Raw genomic sequence first — 24,041 nt, 5'->3', positions numbered from 1 at the left:
GGAAAAGGGCTTTTGGTGTGTGAGTTCAGATGGGTTAGAATCTTGGGAATGAAGGCCTGAGAGGTTGTTAGGGGCCTTCATGGAGATCTCAACCCCCAGCCTCAGGAATGGGTCCTTTATTCAGGAGCCACAGGAGGATTTCAGTGGGGGAGGGACCCACCAAGTGGGGTCTTGTTGGGAAGATGGTCTGGGCTTTCCAGGCAGGGTGTATAGGGCAAGGTGGGGGAGAGTGTCTGGAGCACTGCAAGCCCAGTGTGGTTGGGGAAACTGAGGCCAGGTGGGCAGGGCGAGGAAGATTCACTTTCTTCTCCTCCCCCGCCAGCTGGGAAGGACAGCGTTTCATCGGGCTGCAGAGCACGGGCAGCTGGGTTCTCTGGACTTCCTTGTGGGCTCTGGCTGTGACCACAGTGTCAAAGACAAGGTACTGTGACCATGGGTCCCAGGGGGAGGGCCGGGCTCTGGGCTCCTGACCGGGGTGGTCACGGGCAGCTCACCTGTGTCTACTGCCAACTGCAGCGTGCTAGAGGGGCTGGTGGCCCAAAGAGCAGCGTGTGTCTGATGCTCATGCAGCAGGCATTTTTCGAGCACACACTATGGGCCAGCCATGTGCTATGGGTGAAGAGCACAAAGATGCCCAAGACACAGTTTCTTAATGAAGGAATTCAACCACAATCCTAGGAAAGAGCTGTGAGCCAATGTGGGGAGCCAGGATGGCAAATCTGATTGGTTGGTAGTGATGCCTGGGGTGGGTTTGAGCGGGGCTGTGATTCCACTGGGGCTGTCTGTTGCTGGGGGGAATGGGGAGGAGTTGGGGGATGGTAGCCACATGCCTGCTGGTTATTTGCTTTCTTTGTGTTTTAGTAATCTACTATGATTATGGCAAATGTAGGATGAGACCGCTGAGGAGGGAGCAGTTCATTCAGGGTGGAGAGCTTATAAGCAGGAATTCACCTATCTGAGAATAGATGAGGGGTTGGGACCCAAGGGGACTACCCTACAAATGACTTGTATCAATGGACCATTGCGAGTCATTAGGCAAATGTGTTGCAGCAAATTCTAAACAGTGCTTCCAACAAAGGGAAGAATTCCACTGTTGATTTTCTGATTAATATGCTTGGCTAGGATACAAGGAGTTCTGTTTATAAAGCTAGTGACAGAGCTCACAGACCAATGGATCACAGGATCTTAGATCAAGGGCCAGTTCAACCTTCTCATTTTACAGATGTGGAAGCTGAGGCCCAGAGAGGGGGATACTTTAGCCAAGGTCACACAGCAGGACAAAGGTCGAGCTGGGTTTGGAACCAGCATCTTGATGCCTACCCCTGTGCTCCTCCTTCTCCTCAGGCCGCCTCCTGCGGCCCTGAGCCCTGGGGGTCTGCACCAAATCTGTCCGCCCACACTCATCCTTTCAGGATGAAAAGGCTAAGTCAGGTTCTGAGATTCAGATCAGGCTGATTTCCTTCATTTCAGAAACATGGGCAGAGCAGGTTGTGCTCTGTGCCAGGCCCTGAGCCAGGAACTGGGAGCACAGAGAGGGGTAAAGGACGACCCTTGCCAGGACACATCTACCCAGGAGGCAAAAAAAAAAAAAAAAAATGATGTACTCAGGACCCCAACAGAGCAGGAGCTCCAAACTAGAAAGCAAGAGAAGTTCAGCTTTGGTGAACTTACCCAGAATCTTGCAATCAGAAATTCTAGAAAGAAGCTTTTAAAATTACATGTCCCTGTTAAGTGTTGTATTTTCCAATGAGGAATGTTTTCATTTTGAATTTCATTTGGGGAGAGGGCACAGTAAGCTTTTCAAGGCTTTGGGCCACTGAAGGTCTGACTCGTGCTAGGACCCGCCAGCCTGTGTAGGGGGACAGACCTGTCAGAACAGATGACAACATACCTCACGCTGCAGGTGCTGTGGTAAGGAGGCTTTGAGAGCCCGGAGAGAGTGATTAATTCCTCCGGAAATGTCAAGGAGAGGCTGACAGGGCCCCACAGAGGTGGAGAGGCTGGATGTCCCCACAGGTGGAGGGGAGAGGCCAGGCCCAAGGCCAAGGCCTCCTTCCACCCAGCCCCCTGTCCTGCCTGGGCAGAGTGTGAGGGCCCTGGCAGGGGGTCCATGCCATCTGCAGCTTCAAAGGGCAGGAAGTAGATATTTATAATCCAGAAGGAAGAGGGAAGCCCTGCCCTGTTTCCACAGCTCTGCTAACTGGGGGCACGTGCCAGACCCCAACGTTCACACACTTCCTTCCGGTCTCTTTGAACACAGAGACTTCAGGCTGTGGCTACACCGCCCACAGCCTGACCCTTGCTTGCTGTGGCGAGCCTACCACGGAGCGGGTGGGAGAGGAGCCGAAAAAAGCTGTTGAGGAGATTTTTTAAACTTAATTTTATTTATTAATATAATGATGATCATAAAGGAAATGTAGATGTTTCCTCCTTGACTCTAAGATAGTTATAGCTGTTTATGTGTGTGTTTATCTATCTTGGGGGCAGGGTATGTTTTTAACTACTTTAAGTACTGCTTTGGCTTCTGTATGTGTTCACATCCTCATTGGGCCCTTTATAGATATCTGTGCCTAAACTGAATGTCTCCTGGGGAAGGTACTGAGACAGGCCAGGGCAGAGGAAAGCACTTGACCCAGGAGGCCCCCGTGACTGGTTCAGCTCGATCGTCCCCATGGCCTTCTGGGCACGATGCATGGCTGAAGCCGGGTCTTCCCTTCTGGATGCTTTTGTGGGTCCCTCCAGGGTCCTTGTTCTGGTCCCCCATCTGTGGTTCCTCTGTAGGGACATACCTTTTCTCGGGCTGGCCATGTCCAGCTGCCTCCTCTTACCTGGGGCCCCTTACCCTCCTGCAGCAAGATCCCTTTAAGGACGATCCCAAATAGGCTGCCCTCTGTGGGACCACTTCCAACACAAAGAACACTGGGCCCTTTGCCCGCCCAGTGGAGCCACCTCTTTTGGCTCTGTCACTGTCACCTTTAGACTTCTCAAGGGTGAGGCTGCTCCCAGTCCTGTGGTTCTCAAGTTCCAGGAGACACAGGTCAAGCTCTCCATCACATTATGTATTATCATTGAACAAACATCTACTGAGTGTCTATCATGTGCCCAGGCCCTATTCTAGGCACTTGGGGAAACTTCAGAGAACAAAATAGACAAAAACCCTTGCCCTTGTGATGCTTATGTTCCAGCCAAGAGAGTCAGCCAATAAACAACAAGCATAGTATACAAGTAGATTGTAGAGGGTGTTAGGTGGTCAGTGCTATGGGGGAAAAGGAAAAGTGGGGCAGGATAAGGGGATCAGGAGAACAGGAGGTGGGAGTTGTGGTTTTCAATATTGTGGTCACGGTGGGCTGCACTATTCAATGAGAAGCTAACATCTTGAGCAAAGACGCAGGAGGCGAGCGATTGGGCCATGTGGCTGCTGGGCGCAGGTGAGCACAAGGGGAGTCTCTGGGGCTGTGGCCTGAGCAGAGGGAGGGGATGGATCCGGGGTCACCGAGTTGGGACTGGCTTTAGACTGGAGCATGGAAAAATAGGGATTTTTTTTTTTTTTTTAAAGTAATGTGTCCGTCTTAAAGTGTAAGGAAAGAGACCAGAACTTAGCCCTTGAAAGTGCCCCTGGTTTTTGGTAGTTTTTGGCACAGTTCTCAGAGCAGGGTGGCGTTGGCCCAGCGTGCAGGGCTGCAGCTCGTCACCAACTTGCTCTATAACCCTGGACATGTCTCCCCTCTCTGGATCTCAGCTCCAGCGGGTCCCCAGGGCCTGCAAGGGTCTGTGATTCCACTGACCCCTCAGGAGCCCTTCTCCCCGCAGGAGGGGAACACAGCCCTTCACCCAGCCGCCCGCTGGGGCCACCTGGCTGTGCTGCAGCAACTCCTGGACGTCAGGCTGGACCTGGAGGAGCGGAATGCGGTGAGTCACCACCTGGAGGATGCAGAGGTGTGTGACACTGGCTTGCCCCCTGCCTTCCAGGAGCCCACAGCCCGGGGTGCAGCCTGATCTCCCCTGGTAGGGGCTCTGAAGCCAGGAGCGAGGACGTGTTCTCAAACAGCCCACGAGGAGAAGATGAGCAGCAGCACAGAACTCCAGGCTCAGAGGGGCACTGGGCCTGAGGGATGACGGAGGAGTCATACGCACGGCGTGTGTTCAAAGAAGGGAGAGGTCGCTGTGGCCAGGATGGAGTAGGAGGGAATAGACAGGGCAGGGATGAGGCAGCTTGGAGGGCAAGGAGAGCACGAGCGGAGCTGTGGCGGAGGGAGTGAATGCACCACGTGCCCCTCGAGGTGAGAATCAGGTGCGGGGCTCAGGGAACCGCAGATCACCAGGTCACATCTGCAGTAGTAGGGAGGGGAGAGCTCAGAGAGCCCTGGAGCCCTGGCAGAAGGGGTGTCCTCCGGTCTCAGGCTCTGGCCTCAGCCTCCTGCCGTCCTCACACCGCTGCCCTGTGTTTCAGGAAGGTCTGACTGCCCTGCACGCAGCTGCTGAAGGGATCCACCCCGACTGTGTGCAGCTCCTCCTCAGGGCCGGGAGTAGCGCGCGCGCCCTCTCCCAGGTAGCCGGGCCTCCTCACGACTGGCGTGTGCCCTCGGCTGCCTGCAGAGCCGTGACTGTGTCAGCTGTAGCAGCCACGATGATTCCTGAACATCGTGTGAACAAGGCTGTGAGGGAGCAGGCTCAGGTTCCGGACTTGACTTCTCTACTGCTGAGCTCTGTGACTTTGGGCAAGTTACTTAATCTCTCTGAGCCTCGTTTCTCAACTATAGATTGGGGGTGATATATACTTACTATTTTATATTGCTATGAAGACTAAATACCTAGCATATTGCCTGGGACATAATAGGAGCTCAGTACCCATTAGTGTCTTATTGCTGGGCACGTGACAGTTCACAAAGCCCTTTCATAACTATTACCTCAGAAAAATTCCCCCCATTTTGCAGATGAGAGAGGTTCAGTGACTTTCCCAGGTCACAAGTTGGTAAGAAGCAAAGCTGAGTCTGAAAACCCTATTCCCCTGACTCCAGAGCTCATGGCCTGAAACATTTGCCTTGCCCAGCGGGGGTAGGGGTGGGGTGTCCCCAACATGAGGCCCACACCGCAATTAGAGCTGGGGCCTGGGTGTGACTCTGGGACAGGCCTCTTTCTCCCTTACCACTGCACTCTGTGAGTTGGCCATTAGAAATTCTCTGTGTCCTTGAAAAGGGGGTTGTGGCCTTTCTTTAGGTAGAAAGTTGGTGTTTTTGTTTTGTTTTGCTTTTTATTTTTAGATCAGTGACAAATAATCTTTCTTGGCTGGTTGAACGGCTGCAGGGTCTGGAATTCTCTTTTTGTTCTAAATTTCAGTAATGTAGCAAAAATAATATTAACAGTGAATAATATAAATAATAGCAAAAATAGTTTAAAAACAGAGGAATGAAAATGATATGCTAAAAATATTTAACACAAAAGAAGGCAGTCAAGGGGAAACAGAACAAAAAAGAACAAGAGACATTCAGAAAAAAAATAGCAAAGGGAATTCCCTGGTGGTTCAGTGGTTAGGACTCTGCACTTTCACTGCCGAGGGCCCAGGTTTAATCCCTGGTCGGGGAACTAAGATTCACAAGCCGAGCAGCTCGGCCGGAGGGGGAAAAAAAAAAAAAAAAAAGAAAAGAAATAGCAAAATGGCAAATGTAAATATAATAATAATATAAATCGTAAATTCCCTTAAATGTGAATAATGCTTTATAAACCACAAATCATTTAATTTGCTCCCCTGGAAGGTGTGGAGACTACTACCCCAGGGGCATAGCAGGGGACATTACAGCCAAGAGGGGGAAAGTAGCTGTCCCAGGGCACCAGCCATGTCCTTCTGTTGCTGGTGAATTTAAGGTTCTTTCTTCATTGCAAAAGAATTTGGAGACGAAGTGATAGGTAAGAATCAGATTTATTTAGAGAGAAACACACTCCACAGACAGAGTGTGGGCCATCTCAGAAGGTGAGAGCGGCCCCAGGGTATGGGGTTGTCAGTTTTTATCGGGGTGGGTAATTTCATAGGCTAATGAGTGGGAGGGGTATTCCAACTATTTTGAGGAAGGGGCGGGGATTTCCAGAAATTGGGCCACTGCCCACTTTTTGGCCTTTTACGGTTAGCCTCAGAACTGTCACACCGCTGGTGGGTGTGTCATTTAGCATGCTAAGGTATTACAGTGAGCATATAATGAGGCTCAAAGTCTACTGGAGGTCGAATCTTCTGCCATCTTGGACCTAGTTGGTTCTCATTAGTTTTCGTCATGTACTATGGCTATGTCATTCTTTTAAAGGTTGTGCCCTGCCCCCTTCCCTCCTGTTTCACTTCCATCAGCAAGGTGTTGCTCCTTAGTCAGAAAGGCCCTTTCTCTGTGCCCAGCACTAGGCACTGGGAGGGGGCACAGACAGGTCATGCCATGGTCACCTCCCCAGCAGTAACAGCACAGGAGCTTAGAGACTCAGGGGGTTAGATCCAGCTGGTGGTCGTTGGTGGCTTGGAGCTGCCCACCTCACTAGGTCTCGTGCTCCAGCCTTGACTTGAGGTTTCTGGCAGAGGCCACGGTCTATTCTGACACTCCCACCTCTGGCAGTGTCGTGCAGCAGGGTCTTTGAGGAGGGAGCAAACCCAAAGTGATTGCATTTCCCACTGGGAGGTGGATGGATTCCCACCCACCCTGTAAACTTGCTCAGACTCGACTTTGGGAGGGTGACCAACTCATCCTGGTCTGCCCCATACTGTCCTGATTTTAAAACAGAAAGTCTCGCATCCAGGGAACCTTCAGTCCCAGGCAATCTGGGACAGTTGGTTACCTAGTGGGTCCTGCCTGAGACGAAGTCTCATCCAGGAAGAAGCCCTCCCTCTGGCCCTGCCAGGTTCCTCTGCGGATGTGCTTAGACCAGCTCCAGCTGGACAGTACATGCTGGGTGGGATTTGCCCTGTACAGGTAAATCTTATTGGTCCCCCTCCTTGAAAACCATCTCCTCAGTGTCTATATTCCATGTGTCTTTACTGGCTTTGGCCTTTGTTCCGGAGTCTGTGACTGGAGGTGAGGAAAATCCTGAGACCATAGTAAACTCCTTTTACTAGTCACCAGGCCTGGGCAAGTCATTGATTTCTCCTGCCTCAGGGTTTAATGGGTATAATAGGCCCAGGGGGGTTGTGAGCTGTGAATGGGATAATGAATCTCAAAGTGCTTTGTAAACCCTGCTGTGAGGGGTCCTTAGGATGCTGCATTGATGCCTGTTTCCCTCTAGAAAAAGCAGAGCTGCTTCCACTACGCAGCCCTCGGTGGCTCTGAGGACATGGCCTGGGCCCTCGTCCATGCAGGAGGCAGCACTGACGTGGCTGATCATGTACGTGTGGGGCCTGGATGGAAGGTGGGGAGGCGGGGGATACACTGCCAAGTCTCCCAGGGCCTCACTTCTCAAAATAGAAATGGAGAACAGATTAGTGGTGGCGGGGGGCTAGGGATGGGGGAGTGGGGCCGAGAAGGGAGGAGGGTGTGGTTATAAAAGGACTACACAAGGGACCCTTATGGTGATGGAACTGTGCTGCATCTTGACTATGTAACGGATACACAAACCTACACGTGTGATAAAATTACATAGAACACACATGTATACGAATGACTACAAGTGAAACTGGGGAGATCTGAGTAAGATGGTGGGTATTATCAATGTCAGTGTTCTGGTTGGGATATTGTACTGTGGCTTTGTAAGATGTTACCATTGGAGTGGGGAGAACAGAGCAGATGGGTGTTGAGGGTGGGAAGAAGGCTTTTCACCAGATACCTTTTGTTCTTTTTGGTTCTTTAGGTTTCTATAAATAAAATGTAAAACAATGAAAAGCAATACTTGCTCTCTTGCCACTCCCCTTTCCTACCACATTCCCACAGACCTATCCAGGACGATGGAGGCCATATCCAGCGTCCTTGGTTATTTTATCTCCGTGGCCTGCTGCTTCCTGGAGAGCCACCGTTAGAGCTCTGATAAGTTTCCTAGCTCATCTGAGCTGTGCACTTGAGCCAGTTTCCAGTGTCTGCCCATTCACTCTCACAGGAGACCTTCTTTTGGCCTGATTTTGATTTCACAGTTATCTAGCAATGATCTGAGGACACTGCTGAAATTCTGTGGTAGTTTTATCTAGGTTTTTAGATTTTTTTCTAGATGTGTTTCAGAATACTTTTTGTCATTTATTGCTATTTGGGTTTGGGATTACATTAAGCCTGTAAATAATATAAGAGAAAATAGTCATCTTTGTAATATTTTATTTTTTCACTACGAACATGTCTTGCCATTTCTTTTTTTTTTTTATTTTTTTATTTTATTTATTTATTTTTGGCTGCATTGGGTCTTTGTTGCTGCTCACAGGTTTTCTCTACTTGCGGAGAGTGGGGTCTACTCTTCGTTGCGCTGCGCAGGTTTCTCATTGCAGTGGCTTCTCTTGTTGCAGAGCACGGGCTCTAGGTGTGCAGGCTTCTGTAGCTGTGGCTCGCGGGCTGTAGAGCGCAGGCTCGGTAGTTGTGGCGCACGGGCTTAGTTGCTCCGCGGCATGTGGGATCTTCCCGGACCAGGGCTCGAACCCGTGTCCCCTGCATTGGCAGGCGGATTCTTAACCACTGTGCCACCAGGGAAGCCCGCCATTTCTTTTTGTCTTCTTTTGTATCCCTCAGTGATGTTCTGTGGTTTTTGTTTGTCTTTGTAATAGCCATTTCCAATTATACTCTTCATAGGTACTTTATATATTTTGACTGTCATTGCAAATAGACTATCTTTTTAAAATATGTCATTTCTTGTAGGCATTCAATACAGGAATGCTATTGACTTTGGTATTTTTATCTTCTATATGACTTTTCATTGATTTTGCTAGAGGTTTTTTTTTTTTTTTGGTGGGGGTATAATAACTGTTTTGACCTGGGTAGATATACAATCACGTTGCCTACGAGTAATCATATAGTTTAAATCTTCTTTTCCAATATCCATAAACTGTTTTTTTCTGGCCTAAACTAGTAATGGCAGTCATGGGCATTTATGTTGTATGTGTGTGTGTTCTGTTCTGTCACCTTTTGGTACTCAACATGTGAGGGTGTTTTTCCACAGTAAGTATAGATCTATCCCATTGATTTTTCTGGCTTTGTACTATTCTACTAGATGTGTGTCACCATACACCTAGACAGAAGGATGCTGTGGCAGTATCTCCACTTTGTCACGTAGTCAGTGCTCACAGGGAACCACTGGAGATGGAGTCCTCCAGCCTTGAGTGAGGCCTTGGGTGAATGTTGGGTTTGGGTGAGACCTCTGTTCTGGTCCCGGCTGGCTCTCTCATTCATTCATTTCATACATAAATAGTCGTTGAGCACCTACCTAGATGCCAGGGGTAGGAAGTCCAGTAACACAAGGTCTCTATTAGTTACGTGTCCTTGGGTGAGTCATGTAAGTTTTATGAACTTATTAAGTGTTCTCATTTGTAAGATGAAAGTACGAATAAGAATACCATTCCTATATACTTGCTAGGTTTATGTGTGGAGTAAATGAGATAGCACAGAATCTTAAGGTGTTGTTGCTAGAAGGGACCTCAGCAAGCATCACTTGCCAGATGAAGAGCAGCAGAGAAGCGAGATGACTTGCCCAAAGTCACGTAGTGAGTTCCTGGCATGGCAAGGTCTCAAACTTGGGATTTCAGGCTCCCGCCCACCATGAGGATCAATTGTGGTCCAAGGGATTCAGGCTGTGGGCTGTAAATTCCTCAGGCCACTCATGTCACCCGAGAAGTGAGAAGGTCCAAACTCAGAAGCACTATCTATACAGTAAGTCCCCTACACATGAACCAGTTCCATTCCGAGAGCACATTCGTAAGTCTAATTTGTTCATAAGTCCAACAAAGTTAGCCTAGGTACCCAACTAACACAATTGGCTATATAGTACTGTACTGTAATAGGTTTATAATACTTTTCACACAAATAATACATAAAAAACAAACAAAAAATAAAGAAAACATTTTTCATCTTACAGTACAGTACCTTGAAAAGTACAGTAGTACAGTACAACAGCTGGCATACAGGGGCTGGCATTGAGTGAACAGGCAAGAAGAGTTACTGACTGGAGGAGGGAGAGGAGGTGGGAGATGGTAAAGCTGAAGGATCGTCAGCAATAGGAGACGGAGGGCAAGCTGCAATTTCACTCATGCCTGACTTTGACGGCAGAGGTTCTGGTTCCTTGCTGGATTCAATTCTATCTACCCTCTTGAAAAAATGATTCAGTGATGTCTGGGTAGTAGCTCTTTTTTTCTCATCATAGATGACACAGTAGCACTGGATTGCATTCTGAACCGCTGCTCCAACTTTCATGTACCGTTCTGTGTTCGGGTCCTGTGCCTCAAAAACTAACAGTACCTCCTCAAATGAAGAAAATCCCCTTGCCATTTCCTGCGTCGTGAATCGCTTCATTTCTTCAGTTACTTCTTCTTCCTCTTGTGTCTCTTTGTCCTTTCTCTGAGCCTCCAATTCCATCAGATCTTCATTAGTAAGCTCCTCGTGTTGCACAGCAACAGTACTGTACAGTAAAGTACACAAAAGCACGACTAGTAGAGGATGCACACATGTGACAATGTATGCCAGACATGTGAATTAATTTATGTGATCGGACACGCACACGCACATTCGCATCTTTGAAAGTTCGCAACTTGAAAGTTCGTACGTAGGGGACTTACTGTACTCCTCCCAACTCCCATCTTCTAGCACCAACCTGCAGCTGGGCAGTCCTGGGAGGGACCCATCAACTGATCTGTGCCTCTCCACCCCCCCAGCAGGGCACCTCTCCTGTGCACATCTCCGTGAGGCACAACTTCCCCGTCCTGGTGCAGCTCTTCATCGACACCGGCAGTGACCTGGACGCCGTTGACAATGTAAGTGGCTGCAGAAACCATCTGGGCCCCACGGAGCCTCTGGGCACCCTTCCAGGTTGGCAGGGCTTGACTGTGGTCTACTAGCCTGGCCCAGAATTGAGAAATTGCTCTTTCAGCTTGTCAAAAGTTGTTTGAATATTTGTTGAAGGTAGCATTATTTTATCAACCATTCCTCTATTTTGAACATTTGAGTATTTCCAAGTTTTTGTCATGATATATAGAACACTGTGGTAAACATGTTGCTACATGCAACCTTTTCCTTTCATTGATTTTTTTTTCCCCTTAGGGAAAATTCCCAGGGCAGGGGTGACTGGGTTAATCTTGTATAACAAGAGGCCTCTGAGTCCTGAAGTTGTGATCAATCAGGAGCGTTTTAAAATCCCCATCCCCACAATCCACCCCTCAACCATACAATCCTCAGGGCCGCCACACACAACCACTAGTGGTGGAAAGCAATTCGACAGAATATAACATATACCTTTAAAATGGTCAGTATTTGCACGTCTGAGAATTGAGCCTCAAGAAATATATTAAGAGCTGATGCACCAAGATATTTGTTGTAGCAGTCTATCAGTTTTCGTTTCAAAAAGGGCCCCAAGTACTTAATAAGAGAGAAGTGGTTGGTTAAATTACGGTATAGGCATAGATAGGCTCTTATGGAGTTATAAAAAATGGTGTTTATAGAGCTTATAATATGCAGAAAGTTATACAGACGCAAAATGTATATACAGGATGATCTCAAATATGTAAAACCATAAAACTAAAAACATTCTGCATTAAAGAAAATACTGGAAGAAATGTACTAAGGCTGTTAACAGAGGTTGACTTAGGTGGGATAGCGAGTGGTGTTTTTTCTTTGTTCTTTCTACTTTTTTGTTATTTACTAAGTTTGCTGAGTATTATGTTTATGATTAAATCCAGTTTACCCTCCCACATAACTTCTTTTTTTTTAATAAATTTATTTTATTATTATTATTTTTTTTTTTATTTTTGACTGTGTTGGGTCTTCGTTGCTGCACGCGGGCTTTTCTCTGGTTGTGGTGAGCAGGGGCTACTCTTCGTTGTGGTGCGCAGGCTTCTCATTGCAGTGGCTTCTCTTGTTGGGAGCACGGGCTCTAGGCACCTGGGCTTCAGTAGTTGTGGCTCGTGGGCTCTAGAGCACGAGCTCAGTAGTTGTGGCGCATGGGCTTAGTTGCTCTGCAGCATGTGGGATCTTCCCGGACCAGGGCTCGAACCTGTGTCTCCTGCATTGGCAGGCGGATTCTTAACCACTGCGCCACCGGGGAAGCCCCACATAACTTCTTAGAAAAACTCTGTTAAGGCCCAGTTGGGAGTGTACCCACCTTGGTCCTGTCCTGGCTTTGAGCCACAGGCCATCTCTACATGCTTTTCTGCTCTCCATCCTCTTGGCTTCTTTTCCAGAGGCAGCAGACACCCCTCACCTTGCGGCTGAGCACGCCTGGCAGGACATAGCGGATATTCTCCTCATTGCTGGGGTTAACTTAAACCTGAGAGATAAGGTACCTCTGCTCACAACCAGCCTCCCTTGCAAGCTTTCATGACTCCCTCTTTGCCAGAGACCCTGATGCAAATGCCTCCTGCTCCCAGAGTGTTCAAGGCTTCCCGTCTGTTATATATCAGCTCAAAGGCAGCCTCCTCCAGGAAGCCTTCCTGCCCCTCCATCACCTTCCCCTGCCTCCTCTGAGGTCCCTCAGCACTTGGCCCGCCCCTCTCCTGGTCCTTGCCTGTGATACGTTTGTCTTCTGTTTCATGGCCCCCATCGGACTTTGAGCTCGAGTCATCTGCTGGGGAGAGCGGAAGAGAGCTAGAGGAACAGCATGTCACCACCCCACAACTCCGTGCGTGTGAAACAGGGTTGGGGGAAGCTTCCCGGGTCACGGTACTTCTGGGGTGGCCACCTCCTCAGGTGGCCAGAGGTTCGAGAAGAGCTGAAGGCTTAGTATGAGGCTGAAGAGGTCACAGGCTCATGAGGGGAAAGGCCCTTGCACACGTGGCCCAGCCCTTGGGATGGTGTGGGAAAGAGGTGGGCGCAGGGAACAGGCCCTGAGGCTGGACCTGGGAAGGGCTTCCTGCTTCCTGGGAGGGAAGCTGGGGCCCGGGGCAGCTGGCCAAGCTTGAAGAGGAGCTTCCCATCTCCCCGTAGGTCCCTGGAGGTGGTGGAGGCCAGCACTGTGCCGGAGGCCTGGAGCAAAGGGCTGGAAACCTGAGGGGAGGCAGCAAACTTGACACAGGAGCCCAAGCCCCTTCTCTGGGTTCTGGTTTCATCTGAGACATGAGGCTGGTAACATCTATCTCACAGATGACCTTGAAGAGTTATGCAGGCTGAGTTTTATAAGTTTTAAGTCCTCCTATTCTAGAGGAACACAAGAGGTGGTTGCTGGAATTATTGCCTTATTCTACCTGTGACTTTTCCACACCCAGAGTTACTCCAAGAAAACCCTTCTGCTCTCCAGTGTAGACTGCTGGAAACCGCTTTCTTTGGGCAGGAGGGTCTGTAGTCAGTGCTAGAGGCCACCCTACACCCTCTTATAGGAACTCTGGCTTCCCTTCTCCCTTCTTACCCGCAGCAAGGAAAAACCGCATTGCCAGTGGCCGCCCACATCAACCATGTCAGCCTGGTGGACATGATCATAAAAGCCTATAGCTTCTACAGATGGGAGAAGGTACTGAGACCCTGCGCTTGGTCTCTCCGTGTTGGAAAGGGAGTGGCCATGGCTTCAGGTGGAGTTGGCTTTGAACCCCAGCCCTGACCAATTCAGGGGCCCCTCAGTTTCCAAGCGAGTGATAATCCCTGCCTTACCTAACACTAGGGTTCTTTGCGGGCATCCAGAGATGGGTGAACACCCAAACCACACTGAAATAAAGCTGACTGAGGTCCGTGCCAGTGTGGAGATACTAGTAGACCCTGCTGTAGCTCCTGGTTGATGGATGAATGCATTCATGCATGAATAAAGAAATGGCAAGTTGGTTCCAGCTCACTGTCAGCTCCAGGTGATTGGAATTATGGCTTGGGGTGTTCTATTCAGGCAACATTCTGAGCCCAGAAGGAAAGTGTGCTGGGATTGATTAGTGATATCTGCTGTGGATTTGGGAAAGAGGAGTGGCAGATGTAAGGTCCTGCATTTACAGCTCCAGTGTCAGCAAATGCGGGTGGGTGGAGAGTTTTTTTGTTGTCCTTAATGGTTACTTTTATACACAGAAAATAAATTTTTGCATTTATTTCAGTTTTAGAAATTAATACTAAATTGTTTACAAAATTTAAATCCTACTTTTCCTCAACCTTTTAAATTTATTTTTACAATCTTATTATTATATTTATACAATGAGTAAATTTTAACAGTCACTTTCAAGGAAGCCTTTTGATTAAAGTTTGATCCCATGTTTAAGCTTAATTAAACTACCTTAAACGTTTTAAACTGAAAGAATAAATTTAATATAATAGGTTTTCTTTTTAAGCACTTCAAATGCTTCCTAAATTCTTAAATTATCCCATTAAATCCAATAAATTAAACCTATAAAGTGAATCTCGAATATCATAAACATTCTGATATTGTCTACAAACTTAGTAAACTTCTCTTACACTTCTCAAAAAAATCACTGTCCAAAAATCAATCAATTGATAAATTTCCATAGGAATCATAAGATTTTCTCTTTCACTGACATGCTGGATTCTCGTAAATATTACAACCCCTTTACGTACAACAGATTACTCCTAAATATTAATACCAATGGTTTGATGAACTGATTCACTTCTATGCTTAATTTTAAACCACCTCAGGCTTTAAAAGTTTTCAACACTAAGGCAGTGGTGCAGTTAGAATCACAAATCCCTCCTTCCTACCCCTAGACCAATTCAATCAGAATCTAGGGGGTAAGGGCCAAGCTTCTGTGGTTCTTAAAGCTCCCAGATGATCCCAATGTAAGATGCAGCTGAGAACACTGCTCTAAAGAAACAGTTTTTACCACCCGAGGAGAGAGCCAAGCTCCCAGGTCGTCACCTCCCAGGTGACTGGCCAGACACAGTTAACCAGGATGTAAGATTCAGAGCTGCAGATGCCAGAACTCACCTGAGCTTTTTAACAACTAGAAATCTGCATCCACATCCTTTTGAGGGGCTTTTGTGGCTTTAACTAAGACTTTTGTGGGTTTAACTGAAGCTATTACATAATTTTTGGTAACCTCTCATTTTATCACCTGCTTTGCATAGAAAGAATTCTGTAACCCAGACCTTCTCTACTTGTTGTCATTTGGCAAGTTTAGTTAGCGCCTGATTCTTGGCTTGCCTGGTTTTAGCCACAGCTGCTGAGTCATTCTACTGACACTCGTGCTATAAGAACACAAAGAAAAGAGAGAAATTGGGAAGGCTTCCTGGAAGAGGTGGCACTCAGGTGGTCTTTTGACTGTGGCAACGGGATTGAGAGACAGGGAGGTGAGAAAAGGAATTCTGGATGGAGAAACAGTGTAAGCAACTCAGGTTCCAGCACTCAAAGCAAGGCACAGGGACTTCCCTGGTGGTCCAGTGGCTAAGACTCTGAGCTCCCAATACTGGGGGCCCAGGTTCGAACCCTGGTCAGGGAACTAGATCCCACATGCCACAACTAAAAGACCCCTCATGCTGCAACGAAGACCCTGTGCAGCCAAATAAATAAATAAATATTAAAAAAAAAAAAAAAAAAAAGCAAGGCACAGAGTCAGAAACCAGAGTAATGGACACTATGCCCCAGGCCTGTGATGATACCAGTTCTGTGTCCAGGCTCACGAGGGAGAGCCTGGCAGGGATTTCCCCCAGACAGCTGCTGCACTTCTGGGATCTGCCCTACAGGACCAGCTCTCATGCAGGGACCTCTGTGACCGCTCTGGGAAGAGCTTGACCTTTAAGCAGGACCATCGGCAGGAAACGCAGCAGCTCCGCTCTGTGCTGTGGTGACTGGCCTCCAGGTACCTGCGGCCCCACGAGTGGAAGAAGCTGGCGTATTGCTGGGAGTTCACTGAGGCCCACGTCCACGCCATCGAGCAACAGTGGACAGGTACCACCTTGCCTTGGTGCCCCAGAGCAACCCGGTGGAGGGGTGGGGGCACGCGGGGTGTGTTCAGTTTTCTGTGCTTCTGGGGGAAAAGCCTCAGCAAGCCACACGCCACTTCCAACACATCACGTGCTCTTGCCCTCTCCAGGCCTTTACACAGACTGGGCCCTCTGCCCCTCCCTCCACATTGACCTGTGAACTTCACATTCTTCACGAATCTGCTTGAGCTGAAACCCATCGTTCACACGTGAAACTAAAGGTGCTCCCTGTAAAAAGGAGAGGAGCTGCTGTCGCCACCATTATTTAACATCTATTTGGAAATTCTGGCCCTGGTATTAAGGCATGAAACAGAAATAGAAATTGAGTGTGAATACTGGAAAGGAAGAGAGAGATTAATTTCAGATGCGATACACACACACACACACACACACACACACACAGGAAGTCCAGAAGAATCAACGGAAAAACTCTTAGAATAAAATAATTCAATGAAATGGCTAATCGTGATTAAATATACGAACACCATAGTATTCCATAGTGGAATGGAACACCATAGTACCATCAATAAGTGGGCAAAATATATAGAGGTATATATATGTAAAAAATATATATATATGTAAAAATATATTTTAAATATATTTTAAAATATTTTAAATATATATTAAAAATATATGTAAAAAGTATACTGCATTTACAATAGTGTGTGTTTCTAAGAAGAAATATGAATGACCTATGAGTAAGACAATACAAATTATTTGAACTATAAAAGAAGACTTGGGTAAGTGGAATGACATTCTGTATTTCCAGCTAAAAAAAGTGTCATGTAGATATTGATTTTCCCCAAATTAAAGCTTTGATCCAATTTAAATCAAATCAAAATAGGAGGTTTTTGAAACTTGATTAAAGGATTCTACAGTTCATCTGAAAGAAGAAACAGGGAATGTATAAATGAATATTCTGGGGGAAAAAAGCGAAGAGGGTCTAACTCAACCAGACTCAACCTTAGAAAGCTAAAATATTTAACACAGAGAGATACCTGACATAAACATATGCAAATCAGGTAGTGGAATAGAGTGGGGAGTCCACAAGCAAACTCTATTACCGATGCGGATTTCAGAGACGATAAAGGAGCACTGGTAAATTACAGGGCTGGGGACAAGGGGTAGTGAATAAACGGGTCAAATGAAACTGCTACATCACGAGCAGCACCAGGAGGAAGTGCCTGCTGGGGGCCCACGGACACCAGAGCATCAGGGACGCAGTGGCTGACTGACTTGGACCTGATGGCTGTGCCCCCATGGCTGTGCCAGGCCGTCTGTCCCCAGCTGCGAGAGCTGACCTGGTCACAGTTGAATAACAAGTTAACCCCACCTCGGCACTGAAGAGCATGGGCACTTATTTTCCAAACATTGGAATCACCTGGGAAGGCTTAACACTGATCTGTTGCCTAGGCCACACCCAGACCCAAGTACATAGGAATCGCCGAACGGGGAGGGGGACCCAGGTGTCAGTGTTTGCTAAAGCCTCCCAGGTGTTTCCAATGAGCACTTATGGCTGAGAACCACTGGTTCAGGGGAAAGAACAGGGCCACTAGCATGCAAGTCACAGGTTATTGTGAGCCGCCAGAGAGATGAACTGTATAGTCGTGTGTGCATTGTGGTACCACAGTGAATGCCAATTCATTCTCTCTTCCCAGTGACACCAATAGGATACATGGTGGATGCTCAGGGGAAAGCCTGGCCCTGGGGAGATCCAGGTGTCCCTGACATAAAACTCCACCCCCATCCCATCTAAGGCTGCTCCTCCCCTTCCCTCCCACGCCCTCCCCATATCTGGGCTGAGTTCTGCTGGAACTTGGAGAAGTGTCTGCTGTTCTGGCGGCGGTAAGGGGTGTGCTCAGGCCTGGCTCTGGTAAGGCAGGCGGGGTTGGCGCCTTCTCTCTCTTTCTCCCCTCATGATCCTCAGGCACCAAGAGCTACCGGGAGCACGGGCACTGGTCACAGCCAGTGAGAACCCCAGCAGAGCGCTATTCAAAGGCCTCGTCGCCATTGGCAGGAGGGACCTGGCTGGTAAGTGTCCCCCCTGCCCGGCTCCTGCTCAGGGCAGCGCCGGGCGCAGAGTCAGAGTTGCATGGCCCCGCTGGACTGCAGCAGGGCCCTCCAAGGCTGCTCAGACCACAGCACTGTGGCGCTGGCTCTGAACCTTCCAGATTGATGGTCCTAGCCCTGCCTCCTCCTGGAACCCAGACGGAGCCTTGGGCAACTCATAGTACCTCCTGGCCCCAGTCTCCCCATCTGTGCCATGAGGGTGGCCTAGACGATCCCTATGACCTTCACAGCCCCAAGGCCACTGAAGCTACAATCTCTTCCTATCCAGCTCTCTATACTACATTGATTTTTTTTTTTTCTCCAGTTTGGAATAAGGTGGGAACAGCCTGCAGAGTTGTTTTTCATAAACATTAAAACCTATGGGCCAAAACTGGCTTAAGATGAGTTGAACCAGTAAGATCTGGTCAAATAAAATTTCTGAGGCCGTCACAACCTATTTGAATCTGTCCATCCCAACAGCTTTTTTTGGGATTTGGGATTCAGGGCACCATGTAGAACCATTAGGCAAGTGAAGTAACAGGTTCTAGTAATGATCCCTCATTAAAAACAAAATCGGCTCATGATGAAAAAGGCTTAAACTCTGTAACGTCCATTGCCATGGTGCATTACAGGGCAACCACAGGATGAGGTACTAGGCAGCCATCCATAGTAATGAAGGTACATCAGTCACTTGGCAACAAGGAAAAGCGTTGATAGCACGTTATCAAGGGGCAAAGGGAAAGTCCCCTGTGTGGTGGGTCTCCCCCAGCTGCCACACAAGGTGCGAAACAGTCATTTCAGAGGGGAGGAATTAGGGATGACTTGGTTCTTTTTCCAGTATGTTCTTAAATATCATTCTGCATCTTCTTTTAACACAAACTCTTGCAGGCAATTAAAACATCAAACTAGCCTTGTGAGGCAGCGCTCAGGCAACAGGATTCTTGTCTTTTGCAGAAAGCATCAGGAAGAAAGCAAACGATGACTCTAGCGCCCCAAGGAGGTGCACAGCCATGTAATTGGGGGGACTGGACCTTCAGGAGCATGGGACCTCAGAGTGGGGGCCACTGAACAGAGGAGGACCACTGTTTAAGGGCTTAAAAAACAAGTACTGTAAACAGACTTCCAGCTGCTTCCACTGAAACCCATAGTTAAGCAGGACCAGCAGGCAAATGTTTGTGATCTTTTTCACGGGGGCCTGTCTCAGGTTTTGCAGGTAATCCCTTCCCAGAGGTGTGGTCCTTTGCAGCTCTCAGCTTACTTTCATCTCCTGCATCTCACTGGAGCCTCGCAGCAGCCCCCTGTGGTGCAAGGGATGCCTTTTCAGAGAGGACTCTGGGCACAGCGTTTATAAGCAGCTCAGCAGGTGGTGAGGTCAGGGGCCAAACTCGGCATTCCTGTCTCCCCAACCGGGCGAAGGGCTCCATCCGTCCCTTACGAGAAGGACCGCCCTTAATTCAATCCCTGACTTTTATGAATGCTGTGCTTACTCTACAACTGTTTCTATTCTCAGCTTATTTGTACATTTTGACAGTTCCAGGAGGCACACACTCGCATTTTTCCCCTCTTTTTCAAATTACCTTTTAAAGTTTTAAACTCTTAATTTTAAAATCATTTCAGACTTAACGAAAAAGCTGCAGAAATAGATCAAAGAATTTCCAAATACTCTTCACTCAGCTTCTCCAAATGTTAACATCTTACATAACCAGGAAATTAACACTGCTAGGATACTATTAACTCACCTTCACACCTGATTCAAATTTTGTCATTTGAGCCTGGAAGTTCTGCCTGAAAGCTGTTTCTGTCTAATGTGAGCTCTCCTGCATGTGGCACAGCTGGCTGTGGCCAGTTTCGGAGCCCATATCTTAGAAAAACTCCCCACGAAGTTAGCCTTTGGGCCTGCGTCCTGGGAAGAAGATAGAATAAAAACTGCTAGAGCTGAAAGGGGCTCCAGCTCTCACACATGGCTGGTGGGAGTTCACAGTGGTACAATCCTCTGAAAGGCAATTTGGCATTATCCACCGAAACTACAAATACATTTACCCTTTGACCTAGCAGTCCCACACCTAGGAATTTATCCTACAGAGAAACCTGCAAACATTATATAATACTAACACGCATGCAAGTGAACAAAGGTGAAACTATGCCATGAGATGGATGTATGGGAACTGTGTACTATCTGCTCAGTTTTCTTTAACCGTTTTTTAAAAATAGTCTATTTTTTAAAATAACTGAAACTAAAACTTACAAAAAGAAAGAAAACGAGGCTTTGAAACCAACCCATCAGGTTGATGATTTGAGAGGTGTGTCTTGCCTGAGGCCTCACAGTTTGCAGTGGGATTCAGTCCCCAGCACAGCACACAGCCTCCCTGCCATTGTGGCACCCTTCATCTGCACACGCTGTGTTGAGACGGAGAACCTTCTTCTACCATCTATTCCATATGAGAAAGGTATTTCATACCACATGGGACTTGGATCACTTACCTGGATGAATTTTGTTTTTTGTTTTATTTTTTATTTAGTTTTGACTGCATTGGGTCTTTGTTGCTGCACACGGGCTTTCTCTAGTTGCAGCGAGCGGGGGCTACTCTTCGTTGCAGTGCGTGGGCTTCTCATTGTGGTGGCTTCTCTTGTTGCAGAGCACAGGCTCTAGGCACAAGGGCTTCAGTAGTTGTGGCACGCAGGCTCAGTAGTTGTGGTGCGCAGGCTTAGGTGCTCTGTGGCATGTGGGATCTTCCCAGACCAGGGCTCGAACCCATGTCCCCTGCATTGGCAGGTGGATTCTTAACCACTGTGCCACCAGGGAAGCCCTGTTGTTTGTTTTTTGAGACAAAAAAGCAAGTCCATAAATGAAGTTTAAACGTTGAAATATATCTCTCAAGTTCAATACTTATTTCTTTTGTTTGGGAGATCAATAGCAAAATTTCAAACAAGCTATTGTGGATTTTTTTTTTTTTTAAAACAGGATTTACAAGATTGATTTAGAGGGTTCTCATGAATGAGCTCTTGTTGCCTACTCAATCAACCTGTAAACAATTTTTTTAAACTTAAAAAAAATTTTTTTTAACTTTTAAAAATATTTAGATCAATAATTTTTTATTGAATTATAGTTGATTTACAATATTGTTTTAGCTTCAAGTGTACATCATAGTGACTCAGTTTTTTTCTGATTATATTCCATTATAGTTATTTACTAGATACTAAATATAGTTCCCTGTGCTATACAGTAAACCCTTGTTGCTTATCTATTTTATGTATAGTACTTTATATCTGTTAATCCCATATTCCTAATTTGTCCCTCCCCACCTCCCTCACTCCTTTGGTAACCATAGGTTTCTTTTCTATGTCTGTGAGTCTGTTTCTGTTTTGTAAATAAGTTCATTTGTACTATTTTTTAGATTCCACATATAAGTGATATTATATAGTATTTCTCTGTTTGACTTACTTCACTAAATATAATATTCTCTAGGTCTATCCATGTTGCTGCAAATGGCAATATTTCATTATTTTTTATGGCTGAGTAATATTCCATTGTATATATATACCACATCTTCTTAAGCTGCTCACCTGTTGATGGACACTTGCGTTATTTCCATGTCCTGGCTATTGGAAATAGTGCTGCTATGAACAGCACTATTCATAGTGCATGTGTCCTTTTGAATTAGAATTTTCGTCTTTTCTGGATACATACTCAGGAGTAGATTGCTGGATCATATAGCTGCTCTGTTTTTAGTTTTTAAAAAATATTTATTTGTTTGTTTATTCTCATTTATTTGGGCTGTGCCGGGGATCTTAGCCACAGCATGCAGGATCTAATTCCCTGACCAGGGATCGAACACAGGCCCCCTGCCTTGGGAGCACAGAGTCTTAACCACTGGACCACAAGGGAAGTCCCTATTTTTAGTTTTTTAAGGAACCTCCATACTGTTTTCCATAGTGGCTGAACAATTTACATTCCCAACAGTGTATTAGGGTTCACTTTTCTCCACATCCTCTCCAACATTTGCTATTTGTGGACTTTTTGATGATAGCTATTATAACAGGTATAAGGTGATATCTCATTGTGGTTTTGATTTGCATTTCTCTAATCATTAATGATGTTGGGCATCTTTTCATGTGCCTATTGGTCATCTGTATGTCTTCTTTGGGAAAATGTCTATTTAGATCTTCTGCCCATTTTCTGATTGGGTTGTTTGTTTTTTGATATTGAGTTGTATGAGCTGTTTGTATATTTTGGATATTAACCCCTTGTATGTTGCATCATTTGCAAATATTTTCTCCCATTCCGTAGGTTGTCTTTTTGTTTTGTCGATGGTTTCCTTTTTTTTTTTTTTCACACACACACACACACTGTATTTTATTTTTACAAGAGATAAATAAACTGACACCAAGCATTGTAAATGGATGACCACAACAAAAGCAACAATGATTGCAATTACCAAACACGAAACACACTCATACTATGTCATGATATTGACATTCAGTCCAGTAATCCTCCACTGTAACAGCTCCTTTACTTTGCAGTGAAAATTGATTTGTATACTTTTTGCCTCTGAGTCCTTGTGGGATTTTTTTTTTTATTCCAACAGAAAGTCACAAAAATTATAATCATCCTCATCAGTTCACTCAGTCCCATGTAATTAATTTTTTTTTCATCTTGATCTTTTGTTAGCACTTTTATGAGTTCATCAGTTTTTCATTAGAGTTCTGAAAATGCTTATTCATTCAGTTCAGCAGTACAGTCAGTTACCAGAAACCTGTACTTGTCAGAGTCTTTTCCATGAATTCCTTGAAGATGAAACCTTTTTATAGGAACATTTTTGCAAAAGCATCAGAGTACACCCAGAACTGTCTGTAAATGACAAAAGACTTAAAAATGACCACAGTTAAAGATTTGATGAAAGTTCATAATAATACAATTCACAAGGAAATTTAGTTATTTCTGAGATATACATTTTAATAACTAGAATTATGACTTATGACATTATACCAGAACATATAAGATTTTTAGAAATTTCATGTAATGTCTGAAACATTTATATTAACATATTTCCATACAAATAACCCAAAGAAAGTTTAGTATTAGTTTTTTTTGTTTGTTTTTTTATACTGCAGGTTCTTATTAGTCATCAATTTTACGCACATCAGTGTATACATGTCAATCCCAATCGCCCAATTCAGCACACCACTATCCCCACCCCACTGTGTTTTTCCCTCCTTGGTGTCCATATGTCTGTTCTCTACATCTGTGTCTCAACTTCTGCCCTGCAAACCGGTTCATCTGTACCATTTTTCTAGGTTCCACATACAAGCGTTAATATACGATATTTGTTTTTCTCTTTCTGACTTACTTCACTCTGTATGACAGTCTCTAGGTCCATCCACGTCTCAACAAATGACTCAATTTCGTTCCTTTTTATGGCTGAGTAATATTCCCTTGTATATATGTACCACAACTTCTTTATCCATTCGTCTGTTGATGGGCATTTAGGTTGCTTCCATGACCTGGCTATTGTAAATAGTGCTGCAATGAACATTGGGGTGCATGTGTCTTTTTGAATTATGGTTTTCTCTGGGTATATGCCCAGTAGTGGGATTGCTGGGTCATATGGTAATTCTATTTTTAGTTTTTTAAGGAACCTCCATACTGTTCTCCATAGTGGCTGTATCAATTTACATTCCCACCAACAGTGCAAGAGGGTTCCCTTTTCTCCACACCCTCTCCAGCATTTGTTGTTTGTAGATTTTCTGATGATGCCCATTCTAACTGGTGTGAGGTGATACCTCATTGTTGTTTTGATTTGCATTTCTCTAATAATTAGTGATGTAGAGCAGCTTTTCATGTGCTTCTTGGCCATCTGTATGTCTTCTTTGGAGAAATGTCTATTTAGGTCTTCTGCCCATTTTTGGATTGCGTTGTTTATTTTTTTAATACTGAGCTGCATAAGCTGTTTATATATTTTGTAGATTAATCTTTCGTCTGTTGATTCGTTTGCAAATATTTTCTCC

At 46.0% G+C, this 24,041-nt stretch overlaps 1 protein-coding gene across 1 annotated transcript in view; it reads left to right on the top strand.

Moving 5' to 3' along the window:
• Positions 1 to 19,051, top strand: part of ANKDD1A (ankyrin repeat and death domain containing 1A) — a 36,058-nt gene extending 17,007 nt beyond the window's left edge. The window contains 11 exon segments of the mRNA XM_061182026.1: positions 323 to 421; positions 3,811 to 3,909; positions 4,451 to 4,549; positions 7,255 to 7,353; positions 10,805 to 10,903; positions 12,328 to 12,423; positions 13,492 to 13,587; positions 15,747 to 15,951; positions 17,914 to 17,943; positions 17,946 to 18,017; positions 18,990 to 19,051. Of these exon segments, the coding sequence (XP_061038009.1) occupies positions 323 to 421; positions 3,811 to 3,909; positions 4,451 to 4,549; positions 7,255 to 7,353; positions 10,805 to 10,903; positions 12,328 to 12,423; positions 13,492 to 13,587; positions 15,747 to 15,951; positions 17,914 to 17,943; positions 17,946 to 18,017; positions 18,990 to 19,051 (1,056 nt within the window).
• The last annotated feature ends 4,990 nt before the right edge of the window (positions 19,052 to 24,041 follow it).

The sequence above is a fragment of the Eubalaena glacialis genome, chromosome 2, assembly GCF_028564815.1.
Source record: "Eubalaena glacialis isolate mEubGla1 chromosome 2, mEubGla1.1.hap2.+ XY, whole genome shotgun sequence".
Taxonomy (NCBI): domain Eukaryota; kingdom Metazoa; phylum Chordata; class Mammalia; order Artiodactyla; family Balaenidae; genus Eubalaena; species Eubalaena glacialis.
The sequence above is the reverse complement of the archived record's forward strand: the minus strand, read 5'-3'. Positions and strand labels throughout refer to the sequence as shown.